Source organism: Phocoena sinus, chromosome 2, assembly GCF_008692025.1.
Source record: "Phocoena sinus isolate mPhoSin1 chromosome 2, mPhoSin1.pri, whole genome shotgun sequence".
NCBI lineage: Eukaryota > Metazoa > Chordata > Mammalia > Artiodactyla > Phocoenidae > Phocoena > Phocoena sinus.
This window is the reverse complement of record NC_045764.1, coordinates 71,104,221-71,127,417: the sequence shown is the minus strand read 5'-3', so window position 1 is coordinate 71,127,417 and position 23,197 is coordinate 71,104,221. Positions and strand designations below refer to the sequence as shown.

The following is a 23,197-nucleotide window of genomic DNA, read 5'->3' as shown; positions in this document are numbered from 1 at the left end:
ACAACTGGCACGTGTTTGGGGGTCCCCCTATTAGCTTGTGGCCTGTTCCAACGTCTCATTTCATTAGCTTTGGAGGAGAGTACCCCTGTGCCACAACTGAGCCCTAATCTCTTCTAGGGTAAGGCCTGAGCCCTAAGTCTCCTCTATCCATCACGGTGCCCAGCACACAGTGGGTGCCTGAGAAGAGTCTCTGGACTGTGACAATGAGTACAGACGTGCACTTACACATCCACACACACTCACTCACGTTTTGGAAACCATTGGCTTGTCTGGGGTGCAGCTGTGGCCCAAAAGACCTCCTTGCCACTAACACCAAGCTGAGGGCTTCCTGGGCCCGGCACAGACAAGCTCGGTGTTAGCAGTCAGAAAGCTTTTTTGGCATGAGTGACCAGCCGCCACTGTAAAACTTCTCTGAGCCTCAGTTTTCACAACTGTGAAGTGGGAATGTGATCCAGCTCATATTGTTCCAAGAAGATGGGAAGTACTTGGCACAGATACTGACATGAGGGCAGAAGATTCTTAACTTACGTCGGTCACTTTCACTTTCCGGCAGCAGGAAATATAAGCATGTGTGTGATCAGACAAGCACGAGAATCCCAGCCCAGGGAGGCAAACAGGGCTCTGGCTAGAGAAGTTTCTGGCTTTTATTTCTGACTTTCTCTGAGATTTGCTGTGTTGCACGAAGTGGAATTTCCCACTTGCCTTCTCCTTGATAAGGCAGGTGGTCTGTATTTCTTGAGCCAGTTACCTAACATTTTGGAGACTGAATTTCTTCATGTGTAAAATGGGAATAGCAGCTGCTTCACAAGGTGCTACCAGGATTAAATACAATAATGTGTGTCCACTACTATATATAAAATAAACAACAAGGACCTACTGTATAGCACAGGGAACTATATTCAATATCTTATAATAACCTATAATGGAAAAGAATCTGAAAAAGAATATATATATATATAGCCAGAATCACTTTCCTGTATACCTGAAACTAACACAACATTGTAAATCAACTATACTTCAATTAAAAAAAAAAAAAAAGAGTAATGGGGACTTCCCTGGCAGTCCAGTGGTTAAGACTTCGCACTTCCACTGCAGGGAGCCTGGGTTCGATCCCTGGTTGGGGAACTAAGATCCTGCATGCCGCGCGGGGCAGCCAAAAAGAAAAAAAAAAAAAAAAAGAGTAAGAAGAAAAAAACAATATGTGTCCAGGAAATGGAGTGTGTTTTGTTTCTCACTTTGTGTTTGGGGAATCCTGGACGTTCATGCATTCCAAGGCCTATGGGAGCTGGGGGCTTGGCTGAGCTTTTGGAACCAAGGCAGGTTCCAAACAACTCTGCAGTTAACTGTGGTGTCTGTGGGAGTTGAGCGCTTATCAAGCGTAAAAGGCCTGGGCTGGACGCTACTGGGGTTGTGGCAGGGTGGAGGGTGTGGTGGGGAGGTGGATAGGGGCAGAAAATGAACGGATAAAAGATAAAGTACGCAGGAGCCCAGCATGGAGGACCCTGGGTCCAGCAGGGAAGATGACCAGGTGAACCTTCTATGTAACATGAGGTATGATGACATTAGCACTTAATAGAGGTGTGGGTCCAGAATAAGAGGTAATACAGTCCATAGAGGGGGTGTGGTAGAGGGGGTAGGTGTAGAGGGAGTGGGTCATGGCAGGCTTTGCCAGGAGAGATGGCATTTGATCCTGACCTTGAGGGAAAAGTTTAATTTTTCCAAGAGTGAGAGAAGAGCGAGAGCAAAGAGAAGTCACAGAAGATTTGGGGGCCTCTGGCCTCTGTTCCAGTGCTGCCGTGATGCTCAAAATAGGAGAGCAGTTGCGGACCTGCCTTCAAAGAGTTGACAGCCCAGCACAAACAAATGTGAGATAGGCCTAATCTCATCACCGGTCATCCCAGGGCCTGAGCATTTCTCCTGCTCCCCTTGGTCTAGGCAACCTGCCCCCAGGAGCTTAGCACTTGGGGGAATGTTAACTCTGAGCACATGCAGGCCTTAAGCAGACACAAAAGAGGAGAGGCTGTGTGGGCATGAGAAATAGCCATAGATAGATTAGAAGGTAAGACTCAGAACTAAAAACAGTTGCTAGGTTAAGGCTGCTAATCTTTTGTTGGCTTAAACTGTCTTAAACGTTTTATTTAAAAAAAAACAAAACTTTCCTCCAAAGTAAGTCTCATAGATCTATATACTGTAAAAAGATATTCAATGTATTTCATTAAGTGAGAAAAGCAAGTTGTAGATTGTTCTGGTCGTATGATCCCATCTGGGTCTACATTCACACTTGCTTTACTTAGACTAAGTTCTGAATGGCAACAGAAGACAATTATCATCAAAGTCTACCTGTGGATGTGAGACTTAGCGGGAGGACAGAGGGAGTTCTACTCTAACTGTTCATAAGTTTATGACAGATGCCATGCATTACTTCTACAATAAAAAAATTTTTAATTTGAAAAGAAATAATAAAACCCCCTTCGCCTCTGAGTTCATCTTGGAAACGCTTTTTCCCAAGGACAGAGACAGGTAAATCCAAACACCTATTATTATTGTTTTCTATAGAGCTTTGTGGCTAGACTGGGCTATAGAACCCAGCCTGGGTACACCTGAGCTCTACACATTTCCTGGAGGTTTTTTGTTTCTCTCCCAAAAGAAGTTGCTCTGGCTAAGCTGCATGTGTGGTGGGTGATCTTAACCACAGAGGACCCCATTGGGAGACTCAGATCTGGCAGGCAGCTGTCCCAAGGAATTCCTCAGCCTGTTTAGGAAGGGTGAGGCTTGAGAGCAGTGGCTCCTTCCACGGCCCAAGGCTCCTATCCCTATAAAAGGGGATTCTGCAGGTTAAGTGCCTAGCAGGATGCCTTGCACATGTGAGCCTCCTATACGTAGCAGGGCTCCTGGCCGCTATCTTCACCAGGGGAGCTGGGGAGGTTATGATGGGATGTGTGGGGTAATGAATGGTGAGAGGCTCCCTGAGAGAGGTGAGGGCTGTGGATAAAAGTTGAATTTACATATAGAGAGGTTTTCCTCTGTTTGTTTAAACCAGCACAGTGTAGTTGAAAAGCTTCTTTAAGTTTCAGCTCCTGTATTGCTGGCTCTGTGACTTTGGACAAATCACCTCCCTTCTCTGGGCCTCACTTTTCTTGTCTATAAAACGGAGATCTGGACTAAATTCTTGTTGAGATCCAGTTCAACAGTAACATTTTATGATTTTATGCTTCATCTAATAATTTAAAAATCTAAGTGAAGTAGGGCTTCCCTGGTGGCGCAGTGGTTGAGGGTCCGCCTGCCGATGCAGGGGACGCGGGTTCGTGCCCCGGTCTGGGAGGATCCCACGTGCCGCGGAGCGGCTGGGCCCGTGAGCCATGGCCGCTGGGCCTGCGCGTCCGGAGCCTGTCCTCCGCAACGGGAGGGGCCACAGCAGTGAGAGGCCCGCGTAACGCATAAAAAAAAAATCTAAGTGAAGTAATATAAGTATAGGAAAAAAGAAACCACTGATCATTATATGCTGCTTACATTAAATTACCTTGTACCCTTAGACACACAGTAGTCATTATTGGGCCTATCCACCAGCACCCTTCCCCAGGGAACATCAATCCTTCCCAAATGCTCACCTTTCTGACTCTGACCCTGCTACCCTACCCTCAAGGTCAAAGAAAAAAGACTACCCTACCACATATTCTCCCCCACTCCCCAAAAGCAGTCAAGTTAAAGAGAAAAATAAGTTTGTGCTTTGTGGGTCCTTATGGTGTGGTAGCCAGAGCCCTAGAGTAGGAGTCAGACCACCAGTGCCCACCCTGATCTATCACCTGTTCACCGTGTGACATTGGACAGGTCACTTCCCCTCTGTGGTCTTAGCTTCATCTATAAAATGAGGGGTTAGATAGGTTTCTCTTTATGAGCCTTGCTCTGCCCTACAGCGGCTACCCAGGCTGGGAGAGGCCAGAAGCTGCAGGCCAGCATTTCTCCAACTGTTCCCAGAAACAGCTGACAACCTCCAGCATCCCCAGCAGGCTGGGGCCGAAATGTGAGCCAGAAAATCAGGTGAGATGCGCAGGGCCAGGTGGGCCCCAGCTGTGCCCAAGACTCTCAGGCCAGGGCATGATGTCCACATCCAAAGCTGGATTCTGCAGCTTTTCTCACAGATGTTCTCTTATTTGTAGGATAAGGACATACAAGGCCTCCAAAGGCATCAGAAACATGCCCTTCGGGGACCAGACCAGGGCAGGGAGTGGACTTAAAGATTCCTTGTTTGTTAATGTATAGTTTTAGTTCAGATACAATATACCTGCAAGAAAATGTACATATACAAGTATGGCTTAACATACTTTCAGGAAATTAACACATCAGTGAAAGAGGCACCCAGATCAAGAAATAGAACAATACCTGTCCCCCAGAAATCCCTCTCATGCCCCCTTTCAGTCACTAGTCCCTCAAGAATAACCACTATTCTGATTTCTAGCACCAGGGATTCATTCTGCCTGTCTTGAATTTGACACAGATGGAATTATTCCCTATGGGCTCTTTTGAATCTGGTTTCCTTCGTTCAGCATGATGTTTGTGTGAGCTCCATCTGTCATTACAGGTAAAAAAAGGAAAAGTGACTCTCACTCATTTTCATTTTTGCATAGTAAGGACTTAAGGAGGAGCTAAAGTCAATGAGACAGCCCTGAGTCTAGGGGAGGGTGCTCACAGACAGCCAAGGAAACAGGTTTACATAAAGCTCCTCTCAAACATAAGAACAACCCCTCCTGCTGTTCCTCCTGCAGAGACCCACACTGTCCTGCTGGGAGGCTCTAGAAGTGGGAGATGGGGCCTTGACACCCAAACTTACTTCAAAGGCCAGAAGCTCTTTTTCACTGAACACTTCCCCTGTGCCCAGCTCTGTGAGGGACACCACAGACCCAGCATCCCATTTAACCCCCACAACCACGAGGTAGCTACTGTTATTATTCCTATCTTACAGGTAAAAAATACTCAGGCTCAAAGAGGTCAAGTAAGTTGTCCTAAGGTTGCACTGCTAGGAAAGGGACCCAGACCTCAAACTGTGTGTCCCCAAAGGCCAAATCTCTCTACCAGTCTGTGTTGGCAGAGAGCTCGCAGGCTGGGTCTGGCCTCTAGCTATATATCCAACCTCATCTAGCACTGCTTGCCCCCAGCTCAAGTTCCACGGCCACACTGGCCTCCTGACAGCAGCTCAGGTCCCAGGCTCTCCCCACCTCGGGGCCTGCATCCATGCTGCTTCCCCTGCCTGCGCATTTACCCTCAGCCACTTCCTCGGAGCAGCCTCCCCAGCCACCCAGGGCAAACTACATCCCCTATTCTCTCTCAGAGCATCCCTCTCTCTCCTTTCATAGCCCATCACACACTCTATAGTGACTTGTCCTTTTGTGATCCCTCAATCACTTGTTGCCAATGGAACACAAGCTGCAAGAGGACAGGAACGTCGATTTTGTTCGTCGCTGCCTCGGACAACGCCTGGCACGAGGTACACCCGCAACAGTGTGTTACATGAAGAAGAGAGGAGGAGAGACAGATAGCACTGCCCCTTCTGAAGCCCAGCAGTCATCTGAAGGCAGCTCTAGTTCCAGCCTGTTTATGGCCCCCGGCAAGACTCTTCCCCTCTCTGAGGCTCAGTTTCCTCAACTGTCCGACGAGGGTCTTGGAAGAAAGACCTCTAAAGGCCTTCCAGCTCGTCGGACCTCTAGAACAGCGGTCCCCAACCTTTTTGGCACCAGGGACTGTTTTCGTGGAAGACGATTTTTCCACGGACGGGGAGGGGGGATGGCTCAGGCGGTAATGAGAGTGATGGGGAGCCGCAGACGAAGCTTCGCTCACTTGCCTGCCACTCACCTCCTGCTGTGCAGCCCGGTTCCTAACAGGCTGTGGACCGGTGCCAGGGGTTGGGGACCCCTGCTCTAGACCACAAATCCTAGGACGACAAGCCATTCCAAAGGCCTCAGACCTTTGCTGCCTCTTACTCACCCTATGTCCAGCCAGCACCTTAGAACCTTAGAAAAGTTGCAGGTACCAGGTGGTGGACGGGAGGTTCTTCCAAGGCTCCCCAGGCTGTGAGGTACCTGGGGCCTTCATACCCTGTTGTAGATGGAGGACCCCAGAGCATGAGGTCTCTTCCAGTTCTAAGAGCTCTGAGGTATGGAATGGGGGAGAGACAGGACTAAGAAGGGATAACAGATGAATTCCACGGGAAATGTCTACTTCCTTCTTCAGAGCCCAAGCCCCCCCCCCCACCCAATTCCTGACTTCTCAGCTCACAGCCCACCCGACATAATCCCATCCAACGCTGCCCTCGTTATGTGCACAGCTGCCCCTATAGCCAGGCTGGAGCTCCAGGAGGGCAAAGACTCCCCATGTCATGCTCATCTCTGTACCCAGGGCACTTAGCACAGACCCTTACACACAGGACATGGCCAACATGGGGCCATCGACTCAAAAGCCACTGGTAGGGCCTGCCAGGGTCTGTGGCTAAGGATGCCACTTTGCCCCCAGCATCACCAAGTTCAGGAGGAGCGCCCGAGGCGAAGAGATCCTCGCTTCTCACTCAGAGGCAGAGTCCAGCTGACCACCCTCCAGCCTCTTCCCAGCCCTTCACAGGCCCCGGATTGCCAGTGGCAATGGCCCAGACAGAAGGCTGAGGAATCTCCCCCTCTGGGACACTCTGGGACTCTGCAGACACTTGCTTCTTGACCCATCCAGTCAAGCAGGACAAGCACTCCCTAAACTTGAAGAAACCGCACTTTCTTTTTTCTGGCCTCACCACGCGGCTTGCAGGATCTTAGTTCTTAGTTCCCTGACCAGGGATTGAACCTGGCCCGGCAGTGAAAGCACCGAATCCTAACCACTGGATCACCAGGGAATTCCCATAACTGCACTTTCCATTCTTAACTGAGTAAGGCTCCTCTGGCTTTGAAGTTCTTTCTAGTTTTTTTTTAAAATAAAAGTACCCAGTGACCCAACTTCTAGCTATCTATCTTAAGGAAACAAACACAGGATCAGAAATGTCTGTTAAGGGATGTTCACTATAGCTTTAGCAATGAAAATTAAAAAAAAAAAAATGGAAACTGCATATTTTTAACAGTAGGGGAAATGGCTGAATAATTGAGGCATGCATACACAAGGGAATATAAAATTGCATTTAAAATATTTCATGACATGAGCAAACCTGTATGATACATTAAGATGTAATATTTAAAACTGTATTAAAACACTAACCTATAAATTCAGTGTGCTTAAAATAAAAGGAAATAAATATATACATATATTTGCAAAAAATAAACAAAAGAGAAGAAAAGAAAGTAAGAGAATTAGTCCTGACACAGGAGCTCTTTAAAGGGAAAGGCTCCCGTTGTGCATCATGGATACAGTGAAGGCCCTGAACCCCCAGATTTTTACTCTGCTGGGTGTGTGGAGGGGTTGGGCCGGGTGTACCGCAAGTATGTGTGAGTGTGCAAGAACCATGTGCACTGGAGAGAGCATGACAGGTGTGCAGACACAGACTGGACTGGCCAGACGTTGGCCATGTCACTTGCTGGCTGAGCAACTTGGGGCAACTTGCTTAAGCTCTTTGGACCACAGTTTCCTCAAGAAAAATAAGAGTAAAAATAATTCCCATTTTCATGAATTGTTGTGAGACTCAAACTCCAAGATTGGTGTTCTGTAATCATTAAAGTACCACCTGAATACTAGCAGTTGTTACAAATGAGAGGCAAGAAGAGAGCTTCAGAAAATCATTTCTCTCCAGACAGTAACTACTTTCAGATCTGAGTTTACTCCTGTCTGCGTTGTGGGTTTAGCAAACCTGAAAATGCACCCAATAACTCAGATCTGAAGAACCTTCACAACTAGGCTCATGTGGCTTGTCACTCAATCTAAAGCCATTTTCAGGAGGATGATTTCACCTCCCATTCAGGCTCTGAGCTTACAGAACAAAATCCTGAGAGCTGTGGAGGGACTTCCTTGGTGATCCAGTAGTTAAGAGTTCATGCTCCCAATGCAGGCGGCCCGGGTTCAATCCCTGGTCAGGGAACTAGATCCCACATGCTGCAACTAAGAGCCCACGTGCCACAACTAAGACCCGGCACAGCTAAATAAATAAATAAACATTAAAAAAAAAAAAACAACACCTGGGAGCCACGGAGAATCCCAAGTGGGATTCGGAGAAGAAAACCAACAGGTCACATCTCAGTCCAGAGCCTGGGGAGGATTTTGGGAGCAAAGTAACAGATACAACAAGAATCATTTAGATTTGCCGTTAACTGTCAGCCAGGTTATACTGAAAACACGGAACTCAGCAATTCTAGTCCTTTCTCCTGGCAAGTCTCCATTTCCAGAGAGATGATTCCTTGCAGACGCACCCATGAAGATGAATAAACCTCAGGACTGTTTTTAAAGCTTCCCACGAGTCCTGTGACAAGCCCATGACCTACAAGATCTACTGACCAGTATACCTCTCACAGCCACTTACCTCCCCAGCTCCTCCCCGATGTCATAAAAGTCCTCCACCTTCTCCTGCTTGAATGTCTCCATGTTTGGGCTCCTCATTGAGGCCTGGAGCGTACAGCCCTGAAACATGAAAATACCTGAGGTTAGGACAGACGTGTCAATTGGTACCAGCCTGAATCTAGGCCCAAAAGTAACTGGCTGCCTGGAAGCTAATAATTTAAAGATAACCCACAGCCCTCATTCCTCAAGAACAGCCTTGATCAAGCCTTTCCTCACCTGTGACCAATGATGTACCATTCTTATTTGATTTATATTAATCACATTTGTTAAGGAGACAAAAATAGCCCTCCTCACTTCTTCAGATCTGCTCTGAACAAGTTCAGAGAAACAGGGCCATGGGCAACTTCGGCAATTTGTTCTCATGAAATTCAGGTCTATTGAGAAAAGAGGCAGCTGTGATGCAGGAAAAACAGAACTCGTTTTTGAGTCAAGTTCCAGGTTCAAGTCCCACAGTTGCCTACGTCATTTAAACGGCAGAGTCTTAACTTCCTCATCTGTAAAAGGGATTAGTACTGTAAACACCACTGCAAATCAGGATATTAATTTTATAAACCACAAAATGCAGTAGAAAGGTAAGGGATGTGCATGGCCTCAGCTCCTACAGGCGCTGTGCCACCCAACTTGGAGTCTGAACTGATTTCAAACTCTCTCACTCATCACCCTAAGGGAAAGATGCCTGGGAGTGGTGTGACAAATTACAGTAGGCACCAGGAGTTAGGAGCCTGAGGTTCTAGGTGCAATTTGTCCACAACTAGCTCTATGACCTCATCTCTTGTCAGAGGGAGGAGGCTGTTTCCTCATCTGTAAAATGGAGCTAACTCTGCCTACCCAGGGCACCTTAATGAGAACCACAGGACTACTCTGAACCACGCAGAGCACTCACCACTCCACCAGAAGAGACGGTCTGCATCCTCCCTTGGGATCCTCCTGCCCTAAGGAGCTCACCCATTCCTGGGACAGCCACATGCCACCCTGGACAGCACCCCGAGGACAGGGCCCAGGACACAGCCTGCGCATCACAAAGATAAAACCAGCTACCTGTGGATGCATCTTTCAAGAGTCATTAGCAAAGGCCTCTCAGAGCTCCTTTTGGCTAGTGCTGGCAGCTTTTCTTCTGCCTGGCAATCAGAGACCAACCACGGCCGGGCCCCATGAACCCCAAAAGACTGTTTTCACCAGGCTGGGTGGAGGCACCATTACCTAAGGGCACGTCTCATCAGTGTCAAGTGGCTGAAGCTGTTCTAACTCTCAGGTGATGTACACATTTCACCCTCTTTCCTCCACCTCTGCCCCCTACAAACCAGAGCTCTGGTACCAACATGCCACCTGCCTCCCTCCCTTCCATCGAGTCACACACATCCCTGAAGACCTCCAGGCAGAGCTGGCCTGGCTCCCAGGCCTTACTCTCAGGGCCACCTGCCAACCTCCTGCCTGTGCATCACACATCCTCCTCCCTGCTTGGTCTTCACTCCATGCTCATCCAGGGCCTGGCAAGCATGGAATCCTGAGAAAAGCAGGCTCCAGGATCCCCGGTTCTAGGCTAATCTGGGTGTATATTAGCCATGTGACCCATAGCACATTGGCACCCTCTCTGGGATTCAATCCCCCTCCTCTGTAAACTGGGGTGATCACGTCTATATCACATACTTCACACATCCATGTGAGGATCCATTGTGATAAGGACATAAACTGCTGGGCAAATAAGAACGATGATTATCATTATTATTTGACTCATTCCAGGCCATTGTTTGTGTTTCTGCTTCCCATAGCCATTGAGGCACCAATTCTGTTCCCTTCTGAGGAAAAGGTACTGGGATTCTCCTGGCAAGTTTGGCTTGATCAGAGTCAGAAGTTTGGCCCCCTTCGCCCCCAACCCCCATTCCTGGCAAACCTCCTGAGACTAGCACTGAGGGGGGGCAGGACTGCTATCTATCGTCATCTTTTTGCTGAAAAAATACTTCCAAATAAACCATCTGGGTCAGATCCTGGGGGTGGAGGTGACAGTAGCTACTAATTTCTCACAACTAGATGGAAGCAGAAAACTCCAAAAATATTCTGTTGGCAGATACCCTGAGAATGGTCCCAGGAACAGCTATGATCCTCCATTTGGCAAGAGGCTGGCTGCATTCGCTATCAGGAGCTGAGCTGGATTTGAAGAAGCCCCACCTCCCCAGAAAACAATGAGCCCCTGCCTTGTGCTCCACATCCTGAGTGACCAGAACTTGGGGGCCAGGGGAGTTCCCTAAGCTCAAACCAGGCCCACCAGTTTGGCCTCAACTCACCATTTCAGCATAGCCCCCTCCCCCATAAATCCTATATTACAGGCAAAAGTAGACCTTTCCCATTCCCCCAAAACTTTCACCCCTGCCACGCCCCAGCTCAAGTTGGGCCCTTTTCAGGGGGTTGGGGGGGCACCTGGAAGGCCCTCCTAGCAAAACTGTTCCCTTCCCACAAAGCCAGGCTCAAATGCTACCATCTCTATGAGCCTCCATGACCCTTTTTCTTGCCAAAACAGATTAAAACTCTCTTCCTCTTTACATTCCCAAAGAGGGCTCTTTACACATGTTTAGGGTTAGAGCTTATCACGTTCTGGTTTATTTCATAATCTATGTCAATGTGTAACCCAGAGGGAGAGAGTACAGGTTCCACAGGCACAGAGGCCTGGGTTCATATCCCGGCTCTGCCACTTACTAGCAAACAGCACAAGACAACTTTTCTGGGCTTCAAATTACTTACATAGGAAATAAGTCTAGACAATGCCTAGTGTTAGTGAGTATTTGGAGAACTCTCAAAACTGCTAGGGAGAGTATACACTGGGACTGCTTTGGAAAACTATTGGTCAGTTTCTACGGACGTACCTAAGAGAAACACATGCGGATGTTTTCCAAAATGGTCCACAGCAGCACTGTCAGTAATAACTAAAAATTGGAAACAACCAAATGGCCATCGACAGAAGAATGGATAAATAAATTGAGTTATACCCATACAATGAAATTATTATACAACAATGAGAAAAAGTGAACTACTGCTCCCTGCAACAATGTGGACGAGACTCACAAACATAATGTTGAATGAGAAAAGCCAGACACAAAAGACTACAGACTGTGTGATTCCCTCTAGGTAAAACAAATCCATGGTGCTAGAAGTCATAATAGTTGTTACGCCTCAGTCAGGGGTTGTGCCTGGAAGGGGACACAAGGAGGTTTCTGGGTGCTGACAATGATGCTTCTTGATGGTATGTACAGTTATTTTGTAGGCAATCAAAATTTTACATAATTAAAACACGAGTCTGATATCTACTGGACAAATGAGATAACATATGTTAAGTGTTTTTCACAGTCCTTGGATGGTTCCAACAAATGTGAGTTCCCTCCCTCCTGCCTGTTGTCTTGGAGCCTCATGAGGGCAGGAGTTGTGACATTCTCACCTCTGTCCCCTTGTGGTAGCTGGTACACAGCAGGCACTCCATGAATGTTGGCTGATGTAAATTTAGTGCCCCAGCTGTCTTTCTCAAGGCTGCTGCTCAGACAGCTCATCCGGTAGAAGCAGCTGATAACAACTCAAAGCCCCTTCATAACGTCTCTCCCCAAGATGAATTCGCATTTTACCAGTTTAGAGACATGAAACCAAAGGGGAGACATCCTGAGGTGGAATTACAGTCACCAGCTAGGACCCGGAGAAGGACCCAGAGATACAGGCATCTTTCTGGCCCTGAAAAGATGAAACCACATGGCAGAGGGCACAGCTACAACTTTTGGCCAGGGGCACAGGCCATCCATCGGTTCCAGACATTCCAAGGTTGAGGCCCATCTTAATGCCTACATTTCTCTTAATGGAATCTCTAGAATTCACATTCCTGCCCCCCAACCCTAATACTAGGCAACACTTCTGAAAGGTTAACACAGATTTCCTAAAACCTCACAGAAAGAGATCTCTAAGAACATCTAGGGGATTTTTAGACTCTGCTCAGGAGCCACCAGCATGAGGAAGGGGAGCCAGAGAAGTTCCACTTTATCTACACTATATGTTGGGGTTCTGTGTGAGAATTCATGGGTGGGAGGAGTTTGAAAACCACTGCTGTCTGGTCAAACCCACTTGTTTTACAAGAGGAGGAAACTGAGATCCAGATGGGGGAAAGGACTTGCTAAAAGTCACACAGCTAGCCCACTCCAGCTGCTCTTCCCCCAGCTTCTGTTGACAGTACCCTCAACCCTCCAATGGTGGCACGAGGGTTACGAAGTCGGTGGCCTCCTGAGGGACAACCTGGGAGGAGGCCTCCAGGGCTGGAGGATCATCCCATAAGGAAGTTTCAACCCTACTAAGCCCCTCCCCCATGGGCCCCAGCTCACCCTGCTGAACTCTCAGAGATCCTCACCCAGTGCAAGTCTGTGAAATGGGACCATGATTGCCCCTCGCCCCCATCACATTCAGGAGGAGGCTGCCAACAGAAGGGAGGGGCATCCAGCATTACAGTGGCCCTCCATGCATTGGAGGCTTTGACCCACCCTGATCTCTGATGAGGAAGCTGGGGCTCTGAGATCAGCCACCTGCCTAAGCTGACATGAGAAAACTATCTTCCTGGTAAAGGTCCAGCTCCGCTGGGCAGCCTGCTTGGTCACCCCCCACATCTAACAACCAGGGAGGCCTTAGGGAGAGGGTCAGGGTCAGTTCAGGTCTTCTTCCTGCCAGTAGGAAGCTCACCCCAAACCAGCACACACCCACTCAAATCCACAAAATCCTGCACCCCCTGCCCAAGCCTCTCCCAAAGCTGCCGAATGGGGCCACTTCAGGTGCTAAAAACACATCTTGGGAGATGGGTGGTTTGGGGAAGAACAGGACTCCGGAGGAAATCGTGAAGAGGCCAACGTACCAACACCCCTCAGTCACCAGGGCTCTCCCAGGAATACCTTACACAGAGGCAGCTGAGAAATACAATGTCAGAAACCACAGCAGAGGTCCCCAGCTGCCCCCCACCGGATTCTTGAGTACAAGGTGTCGGGGGCCACCCGCCCCCAGCGACCTTTCCACCTGCCAGCGAGGCAGCAGCTATGCATCCTCTCTTCCGGTGTGCACTCCTAACCTACCACCGCCTGGCCTCAACACTTACGGCTCTGGGCCTCCTCTCCCTCCCAAAGTGAGAAGCCTAATTTCCACCTTGCAGAGTTACAGTGAGGATCAGGCAGACCCACACATGCCATGAGACATCCACAATGTCTGAACCACAGTCGGGTAAACCGTTGACAACACCCTCCTATGCTGGGGTCGAAACCCCAGCCTGCCGCAGACCAACTGCCCACCCTAACTCTGCCCCAGCCCAGGCTCCCGACTGGGACCACAGCTTCATTCTGCCACAGAGAAAGCTGACTGGGTACGGAGCACCCTCCTCGCATCACCTCTTCGCAAGAGGGCGAGAAGGAGGTATGCGAAGTAGATGATGCTGAAAAGATCTGGGCCCTCTCCTCCCCCCGTAAATCTGGGACCCTCCCCCGCGTCAAGGGGTCCTAACTTGATGGAAGTCTGTCTCCCGTCCTCCCTAGGCGCCAGGTCTGCCAGTCGCTCCCAGCCGGTTCCTCGGGTCAAAGTGCCAGACTTCGGAGCGAGCCCTAGGGGCCCAGCGGGCAGTCCCTGAGGTCCAGGGCCGGCCAGAACACCCAAGGCCAAGGCCGGCCATACCCGGGGGGGCGGCGTCAGGGACCGGGCCGCTGACTTGCCCCGGAGCAATTTGCCCCCGCTAGCCCCAGCCCCGAGCCTTGCGCCCTGTCCCGCCCGTCGAGCCTGCAGACGGGCGCTACTCACGGCGGGAGGCTGCGCGGCGCCGGGCGTGGAGGCGCGGTAGGCACGGGGAGCGCGGCCGGACGCGCTGCTCTCTGTTCTGCTCCGCTCCCTGCGCGGTGGGCGCCCGCCTGCCCGCAGAGCCGCGGAGGAGCCGAGAGGGCGGGGCGGCCGGTCCCGTCCCAGGCGCCGGCTGGAGGCGCACCCGGAGGCCCGAGACGGCGCTCGGAGCGCCCCCTACCGGGAGTCCCCTCAGGACAGCCCCCGGGTGAGGGCCGAGAGCCTCTCTACCAGGTCGGAGCGTGCACCTCCTGGCCTCTGAGGTTCCCAGGAGAGGGGGCGAGAGCCAGTGGCAAGACCTGGCGTCTTCGCGGGCTCTGCCGCTTACATGATGTGTGGCTGGACAGGTCGGCTAACCTCTCCAAGCCTAATCTGGAAACTGATTTAAATGAGCTGATACACTGGATATAGCCTGGCATGATCACTCAGAAAATGGTATCTCCTTGTCCCCCGCTTCCACCGTGAAAGAGGAAGTCCCACCAGGGAATATGCCCCTTCCTCCCTCCCAGTCAGAGTGCTCCGACAACGGACAGATTCTTCTGGAAACCTCACCATCCACGGTTCATAGTGGGGTGGGGGCCGAGAGGGGGAGGGACACTTCCCTCCTCACCACCCCACCCCATCCCCTCATCCCCACCCCCACTTGGGAGCAGCCTGGCTTCCGTGCCCCCAGCCCTGCCTGGCACGTTGGTGAAGCCCCACATCACCCCACATCATCACATCAAGGCTTCCCTAATGAAAGACTTGGGAGTGGAGTGCTCCTCTCTTCCTTCTGCCAAAAATCCCGGGAGGAAAAAGGAATGAGAGTGGAGGGGGTGGTGGAAGGACATAGAAACAGAATGTAAGTCAAGTTCAGTTGTCTTATTTCAAGACAAGAGGCTGTTTAGGGAGAATAAATGAAGGCCCCTTCCCAGAGCCTCCATCCCTAATTCATCCAGGGCACTCCTCAAGACAGTCCAAGAGGAAAGGGTGATAGGTTCAGAGTCCTACATTTGATTCAAAGCTCTGCTCTGCCGTTCCCGGTGTGGGTATAGTCTTGGGCATGGCACCTGACCTTATTCTTCATCAGTAAAGTAGGTAAACACTCCTTCTTACAGCGTCTAATGGAGCTACTGTGGGACTAAAATGAGACAGAATGTGTAAGATGCACCTAGAGGACCTCTACCTGTGTGAGCAAGCCCCCGTCCCCTCTTTAGCCTTTCCCAACACTGGGGTACTGAGATGTACAGATCAACCAGCCCTCTCCCACCCCCCAGCTGACTGGTACTTCAGAGTCTGTGACAGCCTCTAGAAAGACCCCGGTGCTTTCTTGTTCATAAACTTGACAACATTCCAGGACAGCGCAGGCTTTGAGCCACCTCTCCCAAGAGCACCAGGCTACCTTGAGAAAGTAATATCCAAGACCAGAGGTGGCTCTCCAAGTCAGTGGCCACAGGAGGACAACCACTGGTGAGGTTTCACCAGCATAAGGAGGCCCTTCATCCTCAGACCATCCTCATACCTCCTCCCTCATTTCCAATTATCTATTGCTGTGTAACAAACCACCCCAGCCTGTGGCATGAAACAATTCTGTTAGGCTCATGCCTTGAGGGTCAGAAACACAGAGTGCACGGCACAAGTATGGCTTATCTCTGCTGCACGATGTCTGGGGCTTCAAATGGGGAGACTTCAGTGGGTGGGAGTGACTTGAATGGCTGGGGGCTGGAATCATCTGAAGGCTTCTTCCTTCACATGGCCGGTGCCTGTGCTATGATGAATCCAAGGCTGGGCTCAGGCGAGGCTGCGGAGCACCTACATGTAGCCTCTCCATCCCTTCCCCCTCTGAGTCTCATGCTTAGTACCTAATTTGCAGCAGCAATGTCCCCTTGCCCAAGGCAAAAAGGACATTCTTGAATTTGACACATGGCAAACTAGTCAGAGAAGTCGCAGCTGGAAGTGTCGCTGTCAATCATCCCATCCAGCCAGGTTATTTTTCACAGGAGGAAACTGAGGCTCAAGGAAGAGAAGTGACTTGCTCAAGGTCACACATCTGGTGAGGGGCAGAGCTAAGATTAGAGCCAGGTCCCCTCCCCATTTGCAGTTTGGTGCTCTTTCCATTCTACTTGCCAAATGCAGTGCCTAGGGAGATATCATCTGGAAATGCATTTTATGCTTGGGGTGGAGTGAGTTCATCAGAACCTCACCTGAGGCTACTGAGCACTGAACATGGGACCGAGGTGGCAGAGGGCAGGGAAGGGAAAACCCTGAGGGTGGTGGCAGCAAGGACACCTACTCCAGAATGAAGTCAGGAGGAGGTCCAGGGATTAAGTGCTAAGAATTACCTCAGCCTCAGTTCCTGCGTGGTTCCAAATGTCTCACCTGGCATTTTAAGGCTCCGACATGCATTTCCCCACTGTGTATGCACATCCTCGTCCCTCTTGTGTGTGCACATCCAGCTTTCTTGCCAGCTTGGATTATTGGCTGTTCCTGCCTCCATACTTTTGTTTAAGCCATTCCATCATCACCCCCTCATCCCATCCTACAAAATTCAAACCATCCCTCAAGGGCCCTCTCAGGTGACATATCTTCCATGGAAATTTCCCCGATCTGCCCTCCAGATGCCTTTCTCCCCTGAACCCTACCACTCTTGGTTTGTACCTAATTGGCATTCCCCTTCCTCTATTTTAGTTGTAATTAGTGTCCAGTTCATCTTTGTGCCCGTACAATGCCTGACATCCCCAACCCAGTAAAGCCTGTTAAATTGAGTTACTAGAATGTAAATGTCACAAGGTAAGGGACCATAACTGTCTTGTTTTCTATTGTCCCCCAAGGGCACCCAAGTCCCTGGCACTTAATCATATGTCGGATGGAGAGATGTATAATTAAAGTTAATAACTGCCACATATTACATTCCAGGAGTTCTCAGCCCTGAATGCACATCAGAATCACACTGGGAGTGTTTTAAAATCCTAATGCTCAGACTGCACCCCACACCGATTACATCAGAACCTCTGGGAGTGGGAGCTGGGCTTCAGTAGTGGTTAAAACTCCCCAGGTGGTTCCAATGTATAGGCTGAGAACCACTTTGTTCATGTCCCAGAGACCTGGGGAAACGAAAGCCTCCTCCATCAACCCACCAAACCACAGACACATCTGAGCACCTGCTTTGTGCAAGACACTCCCCCAGCCTATGAGACTGGTGAGTCACAGGAACCTGAAGCTTCCACAGGATGAGAAGACAAGCCCACGGGGAAGATGTAACCATGGGGGACACTAAAGGGCAATGAAAGTGGGGATAACCTAAGGCACACTTTGGCACCTGGCAAGTTTACAGAGCCTACCAACCTGCTGACGAGGAGACAAGAGCCAGGACTGAGATGCTGCATGTGTGGGCTGGGGCAGCCGGCACTGGGGTTGGCATAGAGGATGCACGGTGAGAGGGCTAAATGCAGGGACTCCGATGCCGGATGCCTACTGTGGATCCCAATGAGCAACCTACTGTGTGATCCTGGGCAACCTTCTCCTGTTTCTGTTGTTTTGTTTTTTGGCAGCGCCATGCGGCATGTGGGATCTTAGTTCCCTGACCAGGGATTGAACCCGCACCCCCTGCAGTGGAAGTGTGGAGTCTTAACCACTGGACTGCCGGGGAAGTCCCGCAGGGAACCATCTTGATCTCTCTGTGCCTCATAATCCCCGTGGGTTGTTGTGACCATTCCATTAGTTACGGATATGTGTGCACTTGGATCAGTGTCCGGCCCATAAGTGCTCAATGAGTATTACTATGTTTATTGTTCCTTCAATGTCTGGTGTGAGCTCCCCTAGAGAAGGAAATGGATCTTATTCATCTTTACACCCCACCCATCCCCAGCCTGGCCCTGAGCAGGTCCACAACGAGTCAAATGAAGACTGGACTGCCGGCTGCTTGACAGTGGGTCCAGCACTGACAGCTTTCTTATGCTATCAGGACAGGCCAGGAGAGGACACAGCTGGCTCCTCCCCAGCTGGCTAGCCCTCTGGGTAGAAGGCAGGCAGGAAGCCTCCTCCTCTCAGTGGTGGCAAGTGGCCTGGTTCCTCAGTCCTTCCCAGCCCTCTGTACCCTGCCCTGTGCCCTCTACTCTCCCACGCCCAGCCAGGCAGGGTCAGGGTGTGGGGCAGACTTGGCCGCCCTTCCTGCTTCCTCCCTCAGGAGGCCCACTGGCTCTTGCAAACAGAGGTGGATGCTTCCACCTCTAGCCTGGCTGGACTCAGCAAGGCCTTGACCCCACCGTAAGGATAAGGCAGGGGAGGGGAGAAGAGATTGAAAGGGGCTGGGGCATGGGAGGCCTTGCCTTTCCCTGGAAGCCCTGGACAATGGGGATTTCCTGGGCACAAGGGCGCACCCATTGTTTCTGCAAACATTCAAGAGCACCCCCTGGGGCTAGGTGCTGGTGGAGGAAGAATAGACTTAATGCCTGGTCAAGTGTCAGGTCTACTCCAGCAGGCATCACGAGGTGCCTTAAGGCAAGGAGAGCCTTGACTCAAACGTGAAAGAAGAGAACCAGGAGAGTAGGGGGTGGGGTGAGTGAAGGATGGCACATTAGGTGGGAGTAGCTGTGTGTACAAAGGGCTGAAGGTATGCCATTTACTGCCTCAACTCCCACCTGAGCCAGCACAGGGGTCACGTGGTAGGATCATGATCCAGGCACATGCTATCTCCTGTTTAGGGAGAGGTTGGTGACACGGGCACTGGGTGCTTGGCCAGAGACCCCAAACAATGCCCACTTTTAGGGCTATGAATTCCACCATCTCCTTCTCTAGGCTCAGGAATAAGACAGGCCTATTTATATTCCTGTTCAGCCACTTTCTAGGCAAGTCACTTCCCCCTCTGAGCCTCAGTTGCCTCATCGGTAAAATGGGAATAATTACACCTTTCTCTCAGGACCAGACAAAATACTTCAGAAAGCACTGGCACAAATGGCAGCTTCCCTCCCAAAACAGATGGTTGCCAGGACTTCCCTGGTGGTCCAGTGGTTAAGACTCCGCGCTTCCACTGCAGGGGGCGCATGTTCTATCCCTGGTCAGGAAACTAAGATCCCACATGCTGCGCAGTATGGCCCAGACAAAAAAAAACAGATGGTTCCCTCTCTCAAGACAGTCTGTCACCTGTGCCCTATCTCTCCAGCCACGTTGTTCCTACTTCTGTCTCTGAAATACTTTCTTCCTTTCCCCTCCATTTATCCAAGGCTCAGCTCAATTCCAGCCTCATTCATTTTTCAAACATTTCCTGGTGCACATCCTGGGCCAGGCTCTGAGAGAAATGAGGCACAGGCCCTGCCCTCCAGGGGCCTCAAAGCCAAGCAGAGGAGATATCCTGGGAATAAATGCCAGGATCCCATGTTCTGGGGCAAGCCAGACAGAGCCCCAAGGGTGCCCAGAGGTGCCTGAATGCCTGGGGGGCAGGGTAGAGAGGCATCTCTAAGGAGAGAACTCTTCCTAGATGGCACAGTCACATCTGCTGAGCTGAAGCTAGGATTTCACTTCCCTGAGTTTGTTAACAAGCCCTGCCCTCCTTCTCCACATCCTTCTCCTGTCATCCTTCTTTTTGCTGGTAATGTGGTCGGACCCATCAGAGGCCTGTGGTAGATCCATGAGGGAAGAATGGGAGGAGAGCATTTCTTCCCCACCTTCCTCTGAAGAGGAACTTCAGGGCCAGACCTGGTCAGTCCGCGGGTGTCTCCTTCCACACGTCTGGAGGATCCCTGACCTCCGTGTAGCTGGCCTTCCTATTCCGTGGCACGTCATTGGATATTAAAACCATTGAGTGGGACTTCCCTGGTGGTGCGGTGGTTAAGACTCTGTGCTTCCACTGCAGGGGGCACAGGTTTGACCCCTGGTCAGGGAACTAAAATCCCACAAGCCACATGGCACAGCCAAAAAAAAAAAAAACCAACCAAACAAAAGCACCCCAAAAAAGAAAAACAAAAAGGAAAACAAAAAACAGATTGAGGGCTTCCCTGGTGGCGCAGTGGTTGAGAGTCCGCCTGCCGATGCAGGGGACACGGGTTCGTGCCCCGGTCCGGGAAGATCCCACATGCTGCAGAGCAGCTGGGCCCATGAGCCATGGCCGCTGAGCCTGCACATCCGGAGCGCCTGTGCTCCGCAACAGGAGGGGCCACAACAGTGAGAGACCCGTGTACCGCAAACAAACAAAGAAACAAAAAACACTGATCGAAACATTGTTGGAGAACAGGATGCTCACAGGGTCTCTTAAGTATCTCCTCACAGACTTACTTATTAATGACAACGAGGAAAGGGTACTTTGACAACAGAGGAATAGATAGCACCTTAATAAAAAGTCCACACTTAACATCAGTAAAAATGGAACAAGAAAGATATAACATCATCTATGTGGTACTCCTTCCAAAAATGTAGAGGCTGAAACTAATCATGAGGAAACAATCAGACAAATCCAGACTGAGAGACATGCTGCAAAACAACTCACCTGGACTCTTTAAAAATATCAGCGCCGTGAAAGAAAAACAGGACTGTTCTGCATTAAAGGGGGCTGAAGAGACATAGCAACTCAGGGCAATGTGTGATGAGTGATTGGATCCTGGATTTTAAAAACGTTAAAAGGGACATGATTGGACAATTGTGGAAATCTGAATATGGATGTTTTATTACATAATCATATCAGCGCTACATTTTCTGACTGGGAGGATTATATCGTGGTTATGGAAGAGAATGTCCTTCCTCTTGGGTCATGCATGTTGAGGTATTTTGGGGAGAAATAGCATTATGTTTGTAACTGTTCTTCAAATGGTTCAGCAAAAAGAATATGTATATGTGTAGTGTGAGGGAAAGCTGAACAGTTGATAAATCTAGGTGAATTCTTCTTGCAACTTCTCTGTAAGTTTGAAATTTTTCAAAATCAAAAGTTGGGGAAAGTAAAACATAATATTTATTATGGTAATTAGCAAAAACCTAAAACTAAAAATTGTTCAGAGTGGTTGTCATTGGGGAGTAACACTGGAGTGGGTGGAAAGGGAGACTTCTAGCTTTCATTTTGTATCTTTTGGACTTTTTTTTTGGTTTTGCTATTTCTATGTTGCTTCTATGATCAAAGAAAACTAGGTTAATCAATAAAATATGTACAACAGAGGTTGCTCTGAGAATAGCATGCTTGTATCAGTGGAGGTCTCTTTATTGCAGAAAAGAATTAATAAATATTGTGTTTAGTACCCATTAATGCTCATTAAGCCTTTAGACCTACTAATGAGTGCTGAAGTTCTTAGAACTCAGTCAGTCTTCCTCAGCCTCATTTCTACTCAGCAATAGCACTTATTAAAGGGCATTGTATTCTTTTCTTAAATCTTGCTAAAAGAAAAAAATATTGAAAGACAACCCACAGAATGGGAGAAAATATTTGCAAACGAAGTGACCAACAAGGGATTAATCTCCAAAATATACAAACAACTTATCCAGCTGTATACCAAAAAAACAAACAACCCAATCAAAAAATGGGCAGGGAACTTCCCTGGTGGTCCAGTGGGTAAGACTCCATGCTTCCAATGCAGGGGGCCCAGGTTCGATCCCTGGTCAGGGAACTAGATCCCAAATGCACGCCGTAACTAAGACCTGGTGCAACCTAAATAAATAAATAAATAATTTTTAAAAAAATGGGCAGAAGATCTAAATAGACATTTCTCCAAAGAAGACACACAGATGGCTAAAAAGCACATGACAAGATGCTCAACATAGTTAATTATTAAGAAAATGCAAATCAAAACTACAATGAGGTACCACCTCACAGCAGTCAGAATGGCCATTGTTAAAAAGTCTACAAATAACAAATGCTGGAGAGGGTGTGGAGAAAAGGGAACCCTCTTACGCTGTTGGTGGGAATGTAAGTTGGTGCAGCCACTATGGAAGACTGTATGGAATATCCTCAGAAAACTAAAATAGAACTACCGTATGATCCAGCAATCCCACTCCTGGGCATATATCCAGAGAAAACCATAATTCGAAAAGCTGCATGCACCCCAATGTTCATTGTAGCACTATTTACAATAGCCAAGACATGGAAGCAACCTAAATGCCCATCAACAGAGGAATGGATAAAGAAGATGTGGTACATACATACAATGGAATATTACTCAGCCATAAAAGAGAATGAAATAATACCATTTGCAGCAACATTGATGGACCTAGAGATTATCATACTAAGTGAAGTAAGTCAGACAAAGACAACTATCATATGATATCACTTATATGTGGGCTCTAAAAAAAAAGATACAAATGAACTTATTTACAAAACAGAAACAGACTTCGAAAACAAACTTATGGTTACCAAAGGGGAAATGTTAGGGGGAGGGATAAATTAGGAGTTTAGGATTAACATATACACACTACTATATATAAAATATGTAATCAACAAGGACCAACTGTATAGCACAGGGAACTCTACTCAATATTCTGTAATAACCCATATGAGAAAAGAATCTGAAAAAGAATGGATATATGTGTATGTATAACTGAATCACTTTGCCGTACACCTGAAACTAACACAACATTGTAAATCAACTATACTCCAATATAAAATAAAATAATTAAATTTTACAAAAGAAAAAATTTTGCTAAGAGTAAACATCACTAATGTGGAGACATATGAAGATGTAAATATCCTTCAGAAAAGGATGAAAATGACAAAATGAATAGAATCATATCTTGATTTTTATGTCCTATTTTTTTTTTTACCAGTTCCTTGTCAATCTACCCAGCCCCTATTTTAGTCTACAAAATATTTAAGCTAGAAAGTTTCACGTTCTATTCTATCTTTCAATTCATTTTAATCAGTGTGGAGAAATGACTTGCCCGAATCACACACTGA

The 23,197-nt window shown here is 48.9% G+C and overlaps 1 protein-coding gene and 1 non-coding gene across 4 annotated transcripts in view; one reads left to right on the top strand and one right to left on the bottom strand.

Annotated features, from left to right (window-relative positions):
• Positions 1–14,440, bottom strand: part of DAPK2 (death associated protein kinase 2) — a 120,235-nt gene extending 105,795 nt beyond the window's left edge. For 2 of the 3 annotated variants that reach the window (XM_032623570.1, XM_032623571.1), the window contains exons 1-2: positions 14,314–14,440; positions 8,480–8,577 (exon numbers count right to left, since the gene is read on the bottom strand). In XM_032623570.1, the coding sequence (XP_032479461.1) occupies positions 8,480–8,556 (77 nt within the window). In that variant the 5' untranslated portion in view covers positions 8,557–8,577; positions 14,314–14,440. Of the gene's footprint in view, positions 1–8,479; positions 8,578–14,023; positions 14,100–14,313 lie in introns of those variants that run through there. The other variant, XR_004348568.1, reaches the window with a different exon arrangement.
• A 7,401-nt stretch (positions 14,441–21,841) lies between these two features.
• On the top strand, positions 21,842–21,914 carry TRNAW-CCA. The gene has a single exon. It is a non-coding gene; the product is annotated as a tRNA-Trp (tRNA).
• Positions 21,915–23,197: the final 1,283 nt, after the last annotated feature.